The sequence below is a fragment of the Pelodiscus sinensis genome, chromosome 2 (genome assembly GCF_052426305.1).
Source record: "Pelodiscus sinensis isolate ZL-2025 chromosome 2, ASM5242630v1, whole genome shotgun sequence".
Classification (NCBI taxonomy): Eukaryota; Metazoa; Chordata; order Testudines; family Trionychidae; genus Pelodiscus; species Pelodiscus sinensis.
In genome coordinates, this window is record NC_143053.1 from 227,588,152 (window position 1) to 227,608,177 (window position 20,026).

Consider the following 20,026-nt stretch of genomic DNA (forward strand, 5'->3'; position numbering starts at 1 on the left):
CAGTGCTCCCCTCCCGCCTTTGGTGTGTCTGTTACAGAGGCAGCAAGGCAGGGGAAGCGACTAGTTGTTTACATCTCTAGTTTCTGGGCACCTCATGATCTTTTTAACATATTTATCCTCACAGAACCTCTGTGAGATAAAGAACTTAAGTGGAGGCACTGAGAGGTTAAATGATGGGTCTGAGACCTACTGTGTAGTCTGTGATATAGCAGGGAATCTAGCTCAGGACTCTGGGGTTCCTTACTAACATCTTGACCACCTAGAGGGTCTTGAGGTTATGTTCAGGGGTCCATTGTACACGTTTTGTGTGGGGACTAGGTAAGGCAGTCTTTCCACTGTTGAGGGAGGTTTGTCTGCTCCCAAGGGTGGGGAGATCCCATCCCTCTGAGGAGACTAGTAAAAATAGATTCACAGCCAGGGGACTTTAATCACAACATTTGTGTTTTTCACATGTGGAGGAAATGAGAAATCCCCAGTTGGGGACCCTATTATTGGTGAGCTGCCCTTTCCCAAAAGACCAAGGCTGGGGATGAACTAAGATAAAAAGTTACTTCGGGAAAAAATGACTTTGAAATTTCAAATGTTTTTCCTTATTTGGCCAGCTGTAGTTTTTGGTAGTATCATCTGAGCAAGGAAGAGAGTAAGCAACTTAAGCTCAGTCAGCAGATGGGTCAAAGAAAAATAGTGAGGATAGTGTGACAGGGTGGGGACAGAGATGAAGGTTTAAGGTGGGAGTGATGGGAGGTAGCTTTGGCAAAGTAAGTGCTCAGTCAATTAGTGAAATACAGAACAGAAATCACATGATGCAAAATGGGAAATTTAAATGGTAACTAAATGAGGCAAGTAAATCAAATGACAAATCAGGCTGGGGCTAAAGTGCTGTGTGTATTGGATAATAAAACAGTTTGCAGTAAAGTAAAGGAACTCTTTCCAAAGGACATGCTTTATTTGCTCCCTTAGGATTTATTGAGCTACTTGGAAATCAATGAGAGTGTTCTCTATGAACTTCAACAAGAGCAGGATTTGGGTCTTGTTATCTTGGTAAATCACTTCCTCTAGACTAGACAATAGGGGCATCCAGGTCATTTGTTAGAGTGCTAGTCTTAGAATGATGTGGCTGGCAGTTGTGTTATGCTTATTGTATTACCTGGAAAATAAAGCTATCTTCCTCCAGAGCGCATCCCATCTATATCTCAGATATATTCTGCCTGGAAAATCAGAACTGAAGGTCAGAAGTGCAGGCTATTGATCATACTTACCTTGGCCCATTGCTAGGTGCTAAACCTTGAACAATAGAGATACTTCATATTACCTGAGTGTATAATTTATTCTTACCTGCCATTTTACCTTTACTATCTATTGCTGTAGATCCCAGAGAATGATCTTCTGAGTTCTGGTTCCATGATGATTCATGTCAGGGAGCTCTAATATCACAGAGGATCGCTCTGCAGGCATTACCTCAGAACCGTTTTTTTTTCAGGTCCTTTACCAAATCCAGTAAAACATTTAGGTTAAACATTTCATACCAAATACAATGAAGGTGTAATGGTGTCATTCTGGTTTGTGATCCATACATGCAGACAATTCACAGATATAAAAGTTGAACCAATTGTTCTAAATACCTTATACTAATCATGGCTTTCTTGTTTCAGAGGTGTTGTCAAAGTTGACATAAATCTGCAGAAAGTGGATATTGACCAGTGTTCAAGTGAGGGATGGTTTTCAGGAACTCACAAATGCCATCTCAACAATTCCGAGGTAAGAATATTAGAGAATTGTAAAACTATAATAGTCAAAACTATCTTTCCATCATGTAACATTTTGACTGTGTGTTGTGTTGTTTACTATTTTTCTTTGCAGGCAGTATGTGTTGTAAAGGGTTTTCTGTGCCTCAAGGTATTACACTTAAACCTCCATGCTGGGGGTGTCCTTTATCCAGAAACACCTGTGGTACAGAGGAGGATGTGGCTCTGCACGTTGCCATTCCCTCTCCCCACCAGTTGGGAGAATGGCAGCATGCAAAACCATTTTCCCTTGCCACTTCCATACCAGCAGGGGAGCACGGAGCCACATATGCCTCTGGAGTGGGGCAGCAGGTAAGTGCCCCATCTCCTCATGCTCAGGCCACACAATGCCTTCCCTAACCTGGTAAACTCAGGATTGAGGATTAAAGAGGTTTAAGTGTATGGTAGTGTAAGAATAGTAGGAATATGAGCACAACATAAAACTGAATCTCCCTTATTGTTCAGACATAACAGTGTTTGCACTGATAATCTTCTTTGCTGCTATGGCTTATGAAGTTCTGCTTGAGAATCAAACAATAGGCATCACTTTATACAATGTCTTAGAATAGCCATGCAAGGAAAGTGTATTACTTTTGACTGGGCAGTCCCCCCTTTCTTTTGTATATGCATTTGGAAGCTTAATATGCACTAAGAGGGAAAATTTGTAATTTTTTCTTTGAAAACAGAAATGATAACAATTTGACAGAACTGAATAAATATTTCAGTGTTCTACTTCTTCCTGTATCACTTCTCTCCCTCCTCAGTCCCTCTCCCTCAAGGGTCTGTGATCGGTTCAGCTTGTAGCTACATCATAGTTCATCCAAAGTGGACACTCACCCGTACACAATGAGACTTTGAAACTGGAATACTGAGCATTATATTCTTGGCTTATTATTGGATTATTTATATGGGGGGTGGGGGATACAGATTGGAATCTTGTCTCATTCCCCTTTACTTTCAATTGGAATTGGGTACCCAACTACTTTTTCTATATTTTGGGGAGTTTTTCAGTAGTTATTAAAAAAAATATTTTCCGTGTTCTAGCACAGAGTCCTTTCTTAGCTTCTTCTGTTCTTCCTTGGGACAGATTCTTCCCTCCCACCAAAGTTTAACTTGTATGTTTTAATTTAACTTGCTTCATCTCATATATTTTTAAACATATTTAATTAGCATAACAACAAACCTTTAGGCACAATTTTATGCCTAAGCAGCAAATAGAAAGTTCCTCTATGGAGGATTTGGAGAATGTAGAAAAGACTAAGAGGAAATAGTAGGAAGAAACTTAGTAAAAGAAGTTGGTCAATTCTTCACCTCAGTATCCTAGTCCGATGATTTTAGGGGCATTTTTGTGCAATCAATTATCAATAAGATTATTTTATTAGGCTTAGTAATATCCCATGAGCTGTTTAAGTACTTTTATCAAACTCATTGCCATAGTATTTGAATACTCTTAGTCCTATTACTCATGTAGAGATCATATAATTCAGAGTGTATGATCTGGTCTAGTCTTGTGCATAACAGACAGAATTGTTTAGTAAATTCCAGTCATTTGAAAGTGTTGAAATCCAGCCTGTACTGTAGGTTGCTTTAAGCCTGATCCAAAGCCCATTTAAATTAATGAGAGTTTCTCTTCATTGACTTAGTTGGATTTGGATCAGAGTTGAAGGGTATGGTTTAGAAATCACAGATCCTCTAAAATATCTTATGCTGGCCACTTCAGGCACTGGAATTGGTGGACCATTGGCATTATCTAGTAGGCAACTCTTACGGTTCTATTCTGTTTACTGTGTACTTAATCTCTAAATGTAAAAGAGACCCCTCCTCCCCCGCCCCATTCTCTGGCCCACTCTCTTTAAACTATGGCAACGTGCCACTTGTTTCTGTAGAACAAGCAAACCTGGTATATAGAGAAACAAATTTTCAAACATATGAAGAACTTTTAATGCAAATATTGTACCTCAAGGGACATAACTGAACTTTGGCTAAAATTTTTTTGGATGGTTAGTTAAACAAGATTATACTGCTGTGAAATTACTGGCAATGACCCTTCCACAGCAAAATCTGATTATTTCAAATCTCATAAATATCTGTTAGTGACACATTTCTATCAATAACAAACTCTCAGGGTCCATCTACACAGCAGCGTTATTTCAGAATAACAAACGTTATTCTGAAATAACATAGCACATGTCTACACTGCAAGCTTTTACCGTAATTTGGAAATAATGTGGATCTGGAGGACTTCTTACTCTGACTCATGGTAATGCCCATTTCACAAGGAGTAAGGGAAGTCCATTTCCTGCCTAGTTAAGCTATTTTCAACTTAAGCTACACAATTGACGTATCTGAAGTTGCATAGCTTAATTTGACTTTAGCCCTGCTGTGTAGACGTACCCTCAGGGACTTCTCTACTTGCCATTACAGTGTCGGTCACTCTGTCTTGTTTTTTCATTCTGGGCTTTTTGGATAGACTCTTCAGTCTAAGATGCCATTCTTCCTTTGCTGTTGCTACTTTTGCAGCTGCTGCAGTCTTTCCCTAACAGCATTTCTGCAGCATCACGCTGTTTCATAGCACTTCTCATAGAATCACAGAATTCTAGGGCTGGCAGAGACCTCAAGAGGTCCTCAAGTCCAGCCCTCTGCCCAGAGCAAGACCAGCCCCAACTAAATCACACCAGGCAGGGCTTTGTTAAGGTGGGATTTACAAACCTCTAGGGATGAAGATTCCACCACCTCCCTAGATAACCTGTTCCAGTGCTTCACCACCCTCCCAGTGAAATAGTTTTTCCTAGTATCCAACCTAGACCTCCCCCACTGTAACTTGAGACCATTGCTCCTTGTTCTGCCACCTGACACTACTGAGAACAGCCTCTCTCCATCCTCTTTGGAACCTTCCTTCAGGAAGCTGTAGGTTGCTATCAGATCCCCCTCCCCCTTCTCTTCTGCAGACTAAACAAGCCCTAATCCCTTAATTTTTCCTCGTAGGTTATGTGCTCCAGCTCCCTAATCATTTTTGTTGCCTTCTACTGGACCCTCTCCAATGCACTCACATTCTTTCTGTAGTGGGGTCCCCAGAATCGGATGCAGTACTCCATATGTGGCCTCACCAGTATCGAATAAAGGGGAATAATCACTTATCTAGATCTGCAGGAAATGCTCCTTCTAATGCAACCTAATATGCCGTTATCCTTCTTGACTATAAGGGCACACTGTTGACTCATATCCACCTTGCTATCCACTGTAATCCCCAGGTCCTTTTCTGCTGAACTGCTACTTAGGCAGTCAGTCTCCCAGCCTGTAACAATGCTTGGGATTCTTCCGTCCCAAGTGCAGGACTCTGCACTTGTCCTTGTTGAACCTCATCAGATTTCTTTTGGCCCAATCCTCTAATCTGTCTAGGTCACTCTGGGCCCTATTCCTACCATCCAATGTATCTACCTTTCCCCCTAGCTTAGTGTCATCCATAAACTTATGATTACCTGCCCTGTGGGCAGGTGGCGTATGTGTGCATCCGGTGCAAGGAGCTCCTGACCCTCACAGACCGAGTTTGGGCTTTGGAGGCCTGGGGGGCTGAACTGGAGAAGCTAAGGGAGGCAGAGAAGTATATTGATGAAGCTTTCCGGGACACTGTAGTACTGTCCCACCTCCAGTCTGAGAGCCCCAGCGCTGTTAAGGAGGATGAAAGGCTTAGGGGAAGAGAGCAGTCAATGAGAGCAGAGGGAAGCCATCCCATAGTTGGGATCCTTCCAAAGGATGTTATGGTATCCTCTCACACTGAGGATACCTCTCCGGGAGAGGGAATGTCAGTTGTTAGGAAGAGGCAGGTGTTAGTAGTGGGTGATTCGATTGTTAGAAACATAGATGGGTTTGTGATGACCAGGAGAACCGTATGGTGACTTGCCTGCCTGGTGCGAAGGTTGCAGATCTTTCGAGGCATCTAGATAGACTTATGTGTAGTGCTGGGGAGGAGCCGGTGGTCATGGTACATGTAGGTACCAATGACATAGGGAAGGGTAGGAGACATGTCCTGGAGGCCAAATTTAGGCTGCTAGGAAAGAGACTGAAATCCAGGACCTCCATGGTGGCATTCTCAGAAATGCTTCCTGTTCCATGCGCAGGGCCAGGTAGGCAGCAGAACTTCAGAATCTCAATGCGTGGATGAGACGATGGTGTAGGGAGGAGGGGTTTAGATTTATTATGAACTGGAGACACTTTTGGGATAGGGGGAGCCTATACAGGAAGGATGGGCTCCACCTAAACCAAGGTAGATCCAGATTGCAGTCACTAAACATTAAAAAGGTCATAGAGCAGTTTTTAAACTGAGAGATGGGGGAAAGCCGATTAGTGTGAAGGAGCACATAGATCGGATGGAGACTTCTCTTAGAGGAGAGTCCACTGATGGAGATTCTCTACGTTTTAGTCAGAAAGAGAGAAGGGGAGATGATAAAGTATGGGCCACATCAGACAAGAAAAAATCACATATACAAGAATCTAATACATCAGGGAAGGGCAGACAAATAAACAGTGGCAGTTTTTTAAAGTGCTTCTACACAAATGCTAGAAGTCTAAATAATAAAATGAGTGAACTAGAGTACCTCGTATTAAAGGAGGAGATTAACAAAACCTGGTGGAATGAGGACAATCATACCGGGACAATTATACCAGGATAAAAAAAAATATTGAAAGGACAGAATAGGTCGTGCGGGTGGCAGAGTGGCACTATATGTGAAAGATAATATAGAATCAAATGAAGTAAAAATCTTAAATGAATCAACATGTTCCATGGAATCACTGTGGATAGTAATTCCATACTCTAATAAGAATATAGCAGTAGGGATATATTATCAACCACCTGACCAGTACAGTGATAGTGATGTTGAAATGCTAAGGGAGATTAGAGAGGCTATCAAAATAAAAAAACTCAATAATAATGTGGGGTTTACAGATGATTTCCTTAATTACTTGCTCCATTATCTTCCCTGGCACAGAAGTTAAACTAATTGGTCTGTAGTTTTCTGGGTTGTTCTTATTTCCCTTTTTATAAATGGGCATTATATTTGCCCTTTTCCAGTCTTCTGGAATCTCTCCTGTCTCCCATGATTTTCCAAAGATGATAGCTAGAGGCTCAGATACCTCCTCTATCAGCTCCTTGAGTATTCTAGGATGCATTTAATCAGGCCCTGGTGACTTTTCTAGGTGATTTCTAACTTGTTCTTTTTTTATTTTATATTCTAAACCTACCCCCTTCCCACTAGCATTCACTATGTTAGACATTCCTTCAGATTTCTCGGTGAAGACCAAAACAAAGAAGTCATTAAGAATCTCTGCCATTTCCAAGTTTCCTGTTACTGTTTCTCCCTCCTCTCTGACCAGTGGGCCTTCCCTGTCCTTGGTTTTCTTCTTTCTTCTAATGTATTTATAAAAAGTCTTCTTGTTTCCCTTTATTCTCGTAGCTAGTTTGAGCTCATTTTGTGCCTTTGCCTTTCTAATCTTGCCCCTTCATTCCTGTGTTGTTTGCCAATATTCATTTTTTGTAATACGTCCTACTTCCCATTTTTTATATGACTCCTTTTTTATTTTTAGATCATGCAAGATCTTGTGGTTAAGCCAAGGCGGTCTTTTGCCATATTTTCTATCTTTCCGACGCAGCAGAATAGCTTGCTTTTGGGCCCTTAACAATGTCCCTTTGAAAAACTGCCAACTCACCTCAGTTGTTTTTCCCCTCAATCTTGATTCCCATGGGACCTTACCTATCAGCTCTCCAAGCTTACCAAAATCCACCTTCCCGAAAGCCATTGTCTCTGTTTTGCTGTTCTCCCTTCTACCCTTCCTTAGAATTGTGAACTCTATGATTTCATGATCGCTTTCACCCAAGCTGCCTTCCACTTTCAAATTCTCAACCAGTTCCTCCCTATTTGTTAGGATCAAATCTAGAACAGCTTCCCCCCGGTAGCTTTTTCAACCCTCTGAAATAAAAAGTTGTCTCTAATACAGTCCAAGAACTTATTGGATAGCCTGTGCCCTGCTGTGTTATTTTCCCAACATATATCTGGATAGTTGAAGTCCCCCATCACCACCAAATCTTGGGCTTTGGATGTTATTTGTTAGTTGTTTAAAAAAAGCCTCATCCACTTTTTCCACCTGGGTAGGTAGCCTGTAATAAACTCCTAGCATGACATCACCCTTGTTTTTAACCCCTTTTTGCCTAACCCAGAGACTCTCAACACTTCTGTCTCCTATATCCATCTCCACCTCACTCCAAGTGTGTTCATTTTTAATATATAAGGCAACACCTCCTCCCTTTTTTCCCTGTCTATCCTTCCTGAGCAAGGTGTACCCTTCTATACAAACATTCCAATCATGTGTATTATCCCACCAAGTTTCTGTGATGGCAACAATGTCATAATTGTACTTATTTCTTAGCACTTCCAGTTCTTCCTGCTTATTACCCATACTTCTCGCATTTGTATATAGGCATCTAAGATACTGATTTGACCTTGCCTCCCAGTTTTGTCCTGACCCTCCATTCTCTCTGCCATTATAGCCCACGCTCCCTCACATTTCTGACCCATCTCCCAGGTCTCCATGTTCTCCACTTACCTGTGGGCTTTCCTTACCTGTCCCCATTGAACCTAGTTTAAAGCCCTCCTCACTAGGTTAAAAGAAGCAGAGAGAGATAAAAAGGAATCTTTAAAAAAGTGGAAGTCCAATCCTCGTGAGATAAGTAGAAAGGAACATAAACACTGCCAAATTAAGTGTAAAAATTTAATAAGAAAAGCCAAAAAAGATTTTCAGGAACAGCTAGCCAATAACTCAAAAAGTAATAGCAAAATGTTTTTTAAGTACATTAGAAGCAGGAAGCCTGCTAAACAACCAGTGGGGCCCGTGGACGATCGAGATACAAAAGGAGCAATCAAGGACGATAAAGCCATTGCAGAGAGACTAAATGATTTCTTTGCTTCAGTCTTCACGGCTGAGGATGTTAGGGAGATTCCCAAACCTGCACTGTCCTTTCTGGGTGATGAATCTGAGGAACTGCCCCGGATTGAAGTGTCATTAGAGGAGGTTTTGGAACAAATTGAAAAACTTAAAAGTAACAAATCACCGGGACCAGATGGCATTCACCCAAGAGTTCTGAAAGAACTCAAATGTGAAATTGCGGAACTATTAACTGTGGTTTGTAACCTATCCTTTAAATTGGCTTCTGTACCGAAGGACTGGAAGACCGCTAACAGAATGCCAATATTTAAAAAGGGGTGACCCTGGCAATTACAGACTGGTAAGTCTAATGTCAGTACCGGGCAAATTAGTTGAAACAATAGTAAAGAATAAAATTGTTAGACACCTAGAAGAACATAATTTGTTGGGCAAAAGTCAACATGGTTTCAGTAAAGGGAAATCATGTCTTACTGATCTATTAGAGTTCTTTGAAGGGGTGAACAAACGTGAACAAAGGGGATCCAGTAGATATAGTATACTTAGGTTTCCAGAAAGCCTTTGACAAGGTCCCTCACCAAAGGCTCTCGTGTAAATTAGGTTGTCATGGGATAAGAGGGAAGATCCTTTCATGGATTGAGAAATGGTTAAAAGATGTGGAGAAATTGGAAAGGGTACAGAGAAGAGTGACAAGAATGATTAAAGGCCTAGAGAACATGACCTATGAAGCCAGGCTTCATGAACTGGGCTTGTTTAGTTTGGAAAAAAGAAGATTAAGGGGGGACATGATAGCGGTTTTCAAATATCTAAAAGGGTGTCACAAGGAGGAAGGAGAAAATTTGTTCCTCTTGGTTTCTGAGGACAGGACAAGGAGTAATGGGCTTAAAGTGCAGCAGGGGAGGTTTAGATTGGACATTAGGAAAAAATTCCTAACTGTCAGGGTGGTCAAATATTGGAATAAATTGCCAAGGGAGGTGGTGGAATCTCCCTCTCTGGAGATATTTAAGAACAGGTTAGATAGACATCTGTCAGGGATGGTGTAGATGGAGCTTGGTCCTGCCTTGAGGGCGGGGGGCTGGACTCGATGACCTCTTGAGGTCCCTTCCAGTCCTATGATTCTATGATGATTCTATGACAGGATACAAAGGGTAGGAATAAATGGTAAATTTTCAGAATGGAGAGGGGTAACTAGTGGTGTTCCCCAAGGGTCAATCGTGGGACCAATCCTATTCAACTTATTCATAAACAATCTAGAGAAAGGGGTAAGCAGTGAGGTGGCAAAGTTTGCGGACGATACTAAACTGTTCAAGATAGTCAAGACCAAAGCAGACTGTGAAGAACTTAAAAAAGATCTCACCAAACTGAGGGTATGTCTACACTACCCCGCTAGTTCGAACTAGCGGGGTAATGTAGGCATACCGCACTTGCAAATGAAGCCCGGGATTTGAATTTCCTGGGCTTCATTTGCATAAGCAGGCCGGCACCATTTTTAAATGCCGGCTTGTTCGAAGCCATTCCGAACTATCTGTACGCCTCGTTCCACTTGCTAGTTCGAACTATCTAGCCCGTGCCGCGTGTAGCCGCGCGGCACGGGGTTCGAACAAGCCGGCATTTAAAAATGGCGCCGGCCTGCTTATGCAAATGAAGCCCGGGAAATTCAAATCCCGGGCTTCATTTGCAAGTGCGGTATGCCTACATTACCCCGCTAGTTCGAACTAGGGTGGTAGTGTAGACATACCCTGAGTGAGTGGCCACCAAATGGCAAATGAAATTTAATGTGGAGAAGTGTAAAGTAATGTACATTGGAAAAAAAGTAACCCCGACTATACATACAAAATAATGGGGGCTAATTTAGCTACAACTAATCAGGAAAGAGATCTTGGAGTTCTCATAGATAGTTCTCTGAAAATATCCACACAGTGTGCAGCGGCAGTCAAAAAAGCAAATAGGATGCTAGGAATTATTTAAAAAGGATAGAAAATAAGGTGAAAACTATCTTACTGCCCCTATATAAAAGTATAGTACGCCCACATCTTGAATACTGCGTACAGATGTGGTCTTCTCACCTCAAAAAAGATATTTTGGCATTAGAAAAGGTTCAGAAAAGAGCAACTAAAATGATTAGGGGTTTGGAACTGGTCCCATATGAGGAGGCTAAAGAGACTGAGACTTTTCAGTTTAGAAAAGAGGAGACTGAGGGGGGATATGATAGAGGTATATAAAATCATCAGTGGTGTGGAGAGGGTGAATAAGGAAAAGTTATTTACTTGTTCCCATAATATAAGAACTAGAGGATACCAAATGAAATTAATGGGTAGCAGGTTTAAAACTAATAAAAGAAAGTTCTTCTTCACACAGTGCACAGTCAACCTGTGGAACTGCTTGCCAGAGGAGGCTGTGAAGGCTAGGACTATAACAGAGTTTAAAAAAGAGCTAGATAAATTCATGGAGGTTAGGTCCATAAAAGGCCGGGGAGGGAGGGGTAAGGAATGGTGTCTCTGGCCTCTGTCAAAGGCTGGAGATGGATGGAAGGAGACAAATCGCTTGATCATTGTCTTCAGTCCACCTCCTCTGGGGCACCTGGCACTGGCCACTGTCAGCAGGCAGGATACTGGACTAGATGGACCTTTGATCTGACCCAGTATGGCCATTCTTATGTTCTTATAACTTGCTGAGGATGCAATCCATCCCCTCGTCCAGGTCATAAAAAAGATGTTGAACAAAACTGGCCTTAAAACCAATTCTTGGGGTCCTCCACTTGAAACCGATCACCAACCAGACATAGAGCCATTGATCACTGTCCGTTGGATCCAACAATCTATCCAGCTTTCGATCTACCTTACAGTCCATTTATCCAGGCCATACTTCCTTAACTTGCTGGCTAGAATATTGTGGGAGACCATATCAAAAGCTTTGCTAAAGTCAAGGTATATGACATCCACTGACTTTCTCATATCCTCAGAGCCAGTTACCTCATCATAGAAGCTAATCAGGTTGGTCAGGCATGACTTGCCCTTGGTGAATCCATGTTGACTATTCCTGATCACTTTCTTGTCTTCCAAGTGCTTCAAAATGGATTCCTTGAGGATCTCCTCCATGATTTTTTCAGGGAATGAAATGAGGCTGATGGGTCTGTAGTTCTCTGGATTGTCTTTCTTCCCTTTTTGAAAGATGGGCACTACATTTTCTTTTTTCCACTTGTCTGGCACCTCCCTCAATCGCCACGAGTTTTCAAGGATAATGGCCAAATGCTCCGCAATGACATCTTCAACTCTCTCAGCACCCTCAGATGCATTAAATCCAGCCCCATGGATTTGTGTATATCTAACTTTTCTAAATAATTCTTAACCTCTTCTTTCTCTACCGAGAGTTACCCATCTCCTTCCCATACTGTGTTGCCTAGTGCAGTAGTCTGGGAGCTGACCTGGTCTGTGAACACAGAGGCAAAGAAAGCATTGAGTACTTCAGCTTTCCCCACATCATCTGTCACTAGGGGTATGTCTAGACTATATACCTCTGACGACAGAGGCATGTAGATTAGGCTACCTAGCATAGGAAAATGAAGCAGCGATTTAAATAATCGCTGCTTCATTTAAATTTAAATGGCTGCGGCGCTGAGCCAATCAGCTGTTTGTCGGCTCAGCGCGGTAGTCTGGACGCTCCGCGGTCGACATCAAAGGCATTTGTCGACCTCCCAGGTAAACCTCATCCCAGGAGGCATACCTGGGAGGTTGACAAATGCCTTTGATGTCGACTGCGGAGCGTCCAGACTACTGCGCTGAGCCGACAAACAGCTGATCGGCTCAGCTCAGCAGCCATTTAAATTTAAATGAAGCTGCAATTATTTAAATCACCGCTTCATTTTCCTATGCCGGGAAGCCTAATCTACATGCCTCTGTCACCAGAGGCAGGTAGTCTAGATGTACCGTAGGTTACCTGCCTCATCCAGTATGGGTACCACACCTTCCCTGATCATTCTCTTATTGCTAACATGCCTGTAGAAACCTTTCTTGTTTCCCTTCACATCCCTTGCTAGCTGCAATTCTGTTTGTGCTTTTGGCCTTCTTGATTACACCCCTGTATGTTCAAGCAATATATTTATACTCCTCCCTAGTCATCTGTCCAAGTTTCCACTTCTTGTAAGCTTTCTTTTTGTGTTTAAAATCACTGAGGATTTCACTGCTAAGCCAAGCTGGTCACCTACCATATTTGCTTTATTACTGTGCATTGGGATGGTTTGTTTCTGTGCCTTCAATAAGGCTTCTTTAGAATACTGCCAGCTGTCCTGGACTTCTTTCCCCTTCATGTTAGCATCCAGGGGATCCTGCCCATAAGTTCCCTGAGGGAGTCAGTCTGCTTGTCTAAAGTCCAGGGTGTGTATTTTGCTGCTCTCCTTTCTTCAGGCTCCTGAAATCAACCATCTCAGGATCATTGGTTCCCAGGTTGCCACCCACATCTACTTCCCCTACCAATTCCTCCCTGTTTGTGAACAGCAGGTCAAACTGCATATGGCCCCTGGTTGGTTCCCTCAGCACTCAGTTGACACTGCAGAGTAGTTTTGAAAATGGAAAACCTAGTTGAAAGGACAGGATTTCAAAACTGCAGAAAGTAATAGCCATATATCCTGAACTTTTCATTTGTTGCCCACAAAATGTTGCACATTTGCCTCATATAATAAGCTTTAAGATAAAATTGCATTGTGCATGGCAGATAATTATGCAGGCAAATAACAATAATGATTTAACAAAGTTTGATTGTAGGAATGGTGCAAACACAGCATTAGTATATTCAAGGAAAGAATAAAAATAAGGTCATGTTATTGTTGCAGCTGCCTTTGGGACTGACCTATTAAAGCCTTTTTTGTGGTCTCAGTTGTATGGGTTCCTGTTCCTCCACTTTTCAGAAAAAGAAAAACAATAATAATTAGGTCACAAAAATGGATTTTATATCCCTAATTCAAATGTAACTTATGAAAGCAATAGAAGCTAGATACCTAGGCGTTCATGAAATCTCACTAGCAGTTCATTTTTATTTTCAGGTGCCAAATACCACAGGGACTACAGTGAGCAGGGGCCAGACAAGTACTTAAACAGATGTTTCTGATCTGATCACTAAAACATGTTAATTTACAACTCAGTACAGCATTTTGCAATATCTAAGGGTATGTCTACACTACAAAGTTAATTCAAACTAACAGCCGTTAGTTCGAATTAACTTTGATAGGCGCTACACATACAAACCGCTAGTTCGAACTTAATTCAAACTAGCGGAGCACTTAATTCGAACTAGGTAAACCTCATTCTACGAGGACTAACGCCTAGTTCGAATTAAGTAGTTCGAATTAAGGGCTGTGTAGCCCCTTAATTCAAACTAGTGGGAGGCTAGCCCTCCCCAGCTTGCCCTGGTGGCCACTCTGGGCACCACCAGGGAAACTCTTCTGCCCCCGTCCCGGCCCCGGAGCCCTTAAAGGGGCACGGTCTGGCTACGGTGCCCGTGCCAGGTGCAAGCCTGCCAGCACCCAGCCAGCAGACCCTGCACCTGGCACGGCATGAGCCAGCCACCCACTGCCACCCAGCCCTCCCCCTCTTCCCGGGACCAGGCTGGCGGCTCCCCGTAGCCTGCCCAGGGCCACAAGAGGTGGGCGCCCGCCTGGTCTAGTGCGGACATCGTGGACCTCATCCACGACCTCCGCACTAGGTACAGGAAAGTGGCCGTCTAGGGCAGAGTAGCTGCCAGCCTGGCCACCCAGGAGCAGGTTTTCATGAAAATCAAGGTGGTCCAATGAGACCCCTGACCCTGAGCCCTGAGCTTAGAATGGCCGTACTGGGTCAGACCAAAGGTCCATCTAGCCCAGTAGCCTGTCTGCCGACAGCGGCCAACACCAGCTACCCCGGAGGGGATGGACCAAAGACAATGACCAAGCCATTTGTCTCGTGCCATCCCTCTCCAGCCTTCCAAAACAGAGGCCAGGGACACAATTTCTATCCCCTGGCTAATACCACTCCATGGACCCAGCCTCCATGAATTTATCTAACTTCTCTTTAAACTCTGTTCTAGTTCTAGCCTTCACAGCCTCCTGCAGCAAGAAGTTCCACAGGTTGACTATTTGCTTTGTGAAGAAGAACTTTCTGTTATTAGTTTGAAGCCTGCTACCCATTCATTTCATTTGGTGTCCTCTAGTCCTTCTATTATGGGAACTAATGAAGAACTTTTCTTTATGCACCCTCTCCACACCACTCGTGCTTTTATAGACCTCTATCATATCCCCCCTCAGTCTCCTCTTTTCTAGGCTGAGAAGTCCCAGTCTCTTTAGCCTCTCTTCATATGGGACCTGTTCCAAACCTCTGATCATTTTAGTTGCCCTCCCCTCTCTTTTCCCCTCTCCCACCTCCTTTTCCCAGTCTCCCCGAGTTTTGTTCAATAAAGAGAGTTTCTACGTTTGAACACACGTGTCCTTTATTTTGTACATCAGGAAGGGGGGCTAGGGAGGGGTAAGTGGAAGGAGGTGAGGGAGGAATGGGGTACGAGCCCCCGATGGGGAGGACTGGGGTGGCTCTGCGGGCTCCTCGAGGTGGAAGCTCTCCTGCAGCCCCCCCAATTGACCCCCCCCCCCGGATGGCAGCCTGTGGCAAGTGCAGCCGGGCTGATGGCCGAGTGCTGTGATGTGCCAAGTGTGGGCATTCAGGGTACTCCAAGCCAGGACTGCCATGCAGTCCCTCATCGAGTTAGACAAGCGAGCGGGGAACCCCTGAGAACTGTCTGTCCAGGGTGGGGGTCGGGTCCCTTTAAGCACAGCCCTCGGCTAGCCTTAGGCAGCAGCTCCACGCTCTAAGTCCTAACCTGATGCCCTGCCGGCACTGCTTCCGGCTATTCTTAACCTTGGTTCAGGGTCCACTCAGTGTGGACATGCTAGTTCGAATTAGCAAAACGCTAATTCGAACTAGTTTTTAGGTCTAGATGCACTAGTTCGAATTAGCTTAGTTCGAATTAACTAATTCGAATTAAATTAGTTCAAATTAGTGCTGTAGTGTAGACGTACCCTAAGAGTGTATTGTGTATTTTTAAGATAACTTAATTTTTATTAGTTTAGGAAATAATAACATAGTATACATTACTTCTGTCAAGCTGCAGATGCATTAGGAATGCTAAGAACTAAATCACATATGCAAACACAATAGCACTTATATTTTATTAAACAAAAGCTTAAATGTTACATAAATGTGCTGCAATTGCACATGTGAAAGTTTCCTGAATCGCTTGCTGATGGCTGTCCTTAAACTCTTTTTTTTTTATTTTAATTTTCAAATTTTATTAACTCTAACAGATAAGTCCGCAGAACACTACATGTACGGTGCCCTTAAAATTTCTACAACTAGCTCTCATCTTCCACAGACTGACACAGACATAAACGTTTTCCTGCTTTTTTAACTCCCAGTCAGTTTCTTAGCTATGAATTATACCAAATGATGAAAATATTCTCTCTGTGCATGCAGAGGAAACTACTGCTGAGGAAAGTTGGCTTAGCAACTGAAGGAACTCTGTTTCAAGGTGCCCGGCTAATCACTTCCACCAGTTCAGGAAACTGACTTTGTTCAAAATATCAGCAGTAAATATTTACTGATCCAGCCCTGAAATGAATTATGAATGGCATAACTGTGGAGTGTTTTTGAGATGCCCATGGCAGCATCATCATGTTCAAAAGTCAGGAATCTACCTTTGTATCTGGGGGTACATGTACACAGAATAACAGTTATTCTGAAATAACGCTGCTGCGTAGACGTTACCTGGGGGTTAAGAATGTTCACAAGAAAATGAGATACTGTTTTGTTTGATTCATTTGCTTTCATATTGCTTGTAGTTTAACTTTCTGGTGAGGTATTTCTTTCATCAATGTCTCTTGAAGTGCCTTCCAAATTTCAACAGGATCAGCAATGCAGCAGCAATTTCTCTTAAGTTTCTAAAGGCAATGAATATAGGTTTCAGTACCCTGAGCATATCATCTACATCAGAGATTCCCAACCTTTTTGAGCATACGGACCCCTTTTCAATCTATTAAAATTATGGACACCCAAACAATATAGCTGTTTTCAAACATTCCATTACTTGGTAATCATTTGAAATATATAATAATTCATGTTATCTAAACCAATATAGCAGTAATGAGAAAGATAATACATTTCAATGTAGACATGCTGTAACAACTTTGAGGTGCCATATATTTGTAATTGTAATTGGATCCACTGATCCATATTTGCTAGCAGACCACCTAAACCCTTCCCACCCTCTAATAGCTTTTGAATGGTTAGAATGGTATTCAAAAAAGAGAAAAAAATGATAAAAAGTGACTAACCCATTAATAAGCTGACTCCAGAGTACAGTTGCAGCTTGTCACCTTCAGTGTGGGCTGAGGGACGTGCAGACTGTAAGGCACAGAGCTTCTCAGGTCCCATTGGTGCTGTTCGCTTGTGCTGCTTCCTCAGCTCCTGTCACCTCCATCCCCTGCCCATCCTTGGAGCTAGAGGGCTCTCATGGGGAAAGGAAGCTCTGGAGCTGCCAGCTCCTTAAGTGCAGGACTTTGGGCAGGTCGGGGGCAGGAGCAGAACTTTGGGAGCACGGTGGGGGGAGGGTGTGTGTGTGCAGCTGTGCGATCTGGGTTGCAACTTGCTTTTGACGCTGTTCACCAGCCAGACGTGAGAGACATGCACGGCATGCAAGCACTTTCCCCACGCTCGCTTAGCTTCTGGAGAACAGAATCAAAAGCAAGCCATATCCCGACACACACGGTGGTGGCTGCTGCTGCTCCCCCTCCTCCCCGCCCCATACACCAGGGAGGAAGGGAGAAGAAAAGAAAAGTAAGGATCGGGCCTAAAAACTTTCCGTGGACCCCTGCACTGGACCATGTACTACAGGTTGGGAACCACTGCTCTACATTCCTCTTTAATCCAATGTTAGATACTTTGGATGAGATACTTCCATCTGTTTAATCACAGTTTTCTTCACCACATTTTATGAGAATAGGCCAGTTCTTAATAAATCGTTCAAAACTATCAACCACAGAATTGCATCGAAAATCTTGAGGGAGAATTTGGATCCTTCTACTCTCTTCAGTGAAGCTGAAGCAAAATGGTTGTTACCAGCATTGGTGGGGGAAGGCATTGCCTTCCCAAACTGCCAGGCATGGCCCTGCTCACACTGTGCCCCCAGAACATCTACTGTAGGCATACTGGGGGCGGAGTGTTGCTGTCCCCAGCGCCTGCCCTCTCTGTGCTCTGGGGCTGGAGAGGCTGGGGGGACTTCATGCTCTCCTCCCTCCCTGTGCTCTGGGGCTGGCGAGGCTGGAGTTGCATGCCCTCCTCTCTCCCCGTGGTTTGCCATGTTTGCAGCATGGTCCATGACATAATTTTGCAAGTGACAGTTGCATTTTTGTTCACAATATATTACAGCTTTCCCTGCCACTTATTTTAAATATTTTTTCTGTGGGCATTTCCCGATGTATCCATTGTTTCTGAAAGAGATGCAGCCTCATCTTGTGTTGTTACACCGGCACATATTACTGGATCACTGTGACATAGCTCCACACATCAAGGGTTAAATTAGCAAATTTTCAGTAAGTATTTCTTACACAGTGTTCAGTTTCCTTTTCATACACAGTATCTAGCAACGTTCCACAAGTGTCTGCTTTACCAGGTGGAGTGTAGCCTCGTCCTAAGGACTCAACCATGTCAATGAAGGTGTTTATTGTTAACAATGTGAAAAGAAGAATTTGTGAAAAGAAGATGTGAAAAGAAGATATGGCCAGTCTTTTAATCTGTGGAGTTATTTGGTTAAGCTCTAACATCTCTAGTGCTGAATAATTTTCCTTTTTTTCTTTCCAGTCTGCTCCACTGTTCATTTCTATACTACTATAAAGGTGATAGGGAACAGCCAGCATGGATTTGTAAAGAACAAAATGCTGAGCCGACAAACAGCTGATCAGGACCCTCATCCCAGGAGGCATATCTGGGTGGTCGACAAATACCTTTGATGTCGACACCCGCGCGTCCAGACTATCGCGCTGAGCCGACAAACAGCTGATCAGCTGTTTGTCGGCTCAGAGTGGCAGCCATGTAAATTTAAATGAAGCGGCGATGATTTAAATCGCCGCTTCTTTTTCCTATGTCTGGTAGCCTAATCTACATGCCTCTGGCGACAGAGGCATGTAGTCTAGACGTACCCTAAAAGGGTGTCACAAGGATGAGGGAGAAAAATTGTTCTTCCTGGCCTCTGAGGATAGACTAAGAAGCAATGGGCTTAAACTGCAGCTACGGAGGTTTAGGTTGGACATTAGGAAAAAGTTCCTAACAGTCAGGGTGGTTAAACACTGGAATAAATTGCCTAGGGAGGTTTTGGAATCTCCATCTCTGGAGATATTTAAGCGTAGGTTACATAAATGTCTATCAAGGATAATCTAAACAGTACTGGGTTCTGCCATAAAGGCAAGGGACTGGACTCGATGAGGTCCCTTCCAGTCCTAGTATTCTATGATTCTACTTCTGTCCTTTCCTATAGATTGTCTCTCTGTCTTAGCTAACTCGTCTGCCATGTTTGGCCCAGGCCCACCACCACATATGCACTAAACAAAAACAATCCTGTCCAGCCTTTGTCTTTCTTTGCTTTAGTCTGCTGAGAAACAGAAATTGAAAGCCCAGAACTTTCAAGTTAATGTGGACAGATTGGAGCCATTAATTTATTCTTATGAGACTGCAAGTGTAGGTGTAGAGTGCTTCTGATGAGTGTCGTACCTCTGTGTTTTCGTACCTCGGTACCTTCGGTGGTCTGGACTGTCAGTGTCGTCTGGTCAGGGTTGTCCTGGCGTGCTCCTGACAGGACCTCTACTCCGTTGGTGATGATAAACTTTTGGCTGCGTGCGTAACAATCGGTACTCCCTTTATCTAGAGTGTTAGACCCCGTGCACTTGGGTCAACACAAGAGATCTCCGAGAGGCCCCGGAACCAACAGATGCAGGCAAGGTTTGAAATCAATCGAGCAGGTTTATTGTCAAATGCGAAGCTCTACAAGTTGGTAACAGAGAGCAGTACAATGTTACACCACTGGGCACTATGGCCCGCGTTGACAAGGTACCAACACCAGGCAGGCCTATTGCCATATAACAGATATTAACAGCAGTTAGTCAAAGTTAAGCTACTGTGCGTTCTGTAAGTTTAGGCAATGACACCTGCCGTTCAGGCGCCTAGTGCGTCCCCCCCCCCAAGGTCGGCCGGAGAGCACCCTCTGCAGTGTCCTTTTATAGACAGGTACAAACAACT

The 20,026-nt window shown here is 43.4% G+C and overlaps 1 protein-coding gene across 1 annotated transcript in view; it reads left to right on the forward strand.

Annotated features, from left to right (window-relative positions):
- The window catches only part of GPR158 (G protein-coupled receptor 158), a 331,365-nt gene that overhangs the window by 23,292 nt on the left and 288,047 nt on the right, over window positions 1–20,026 (forward strand). The window contains exon 2 of the mRNA XM_006115288.5: window positions 1,653–1,758. Coding sequence (XP_006115350.3) covers window positions 1,653–1,758 — 106 coding nt within the window. The remainder of the gene's footprint in view (window positions 1–1,652; window positions 1,759–20,026) is intronic.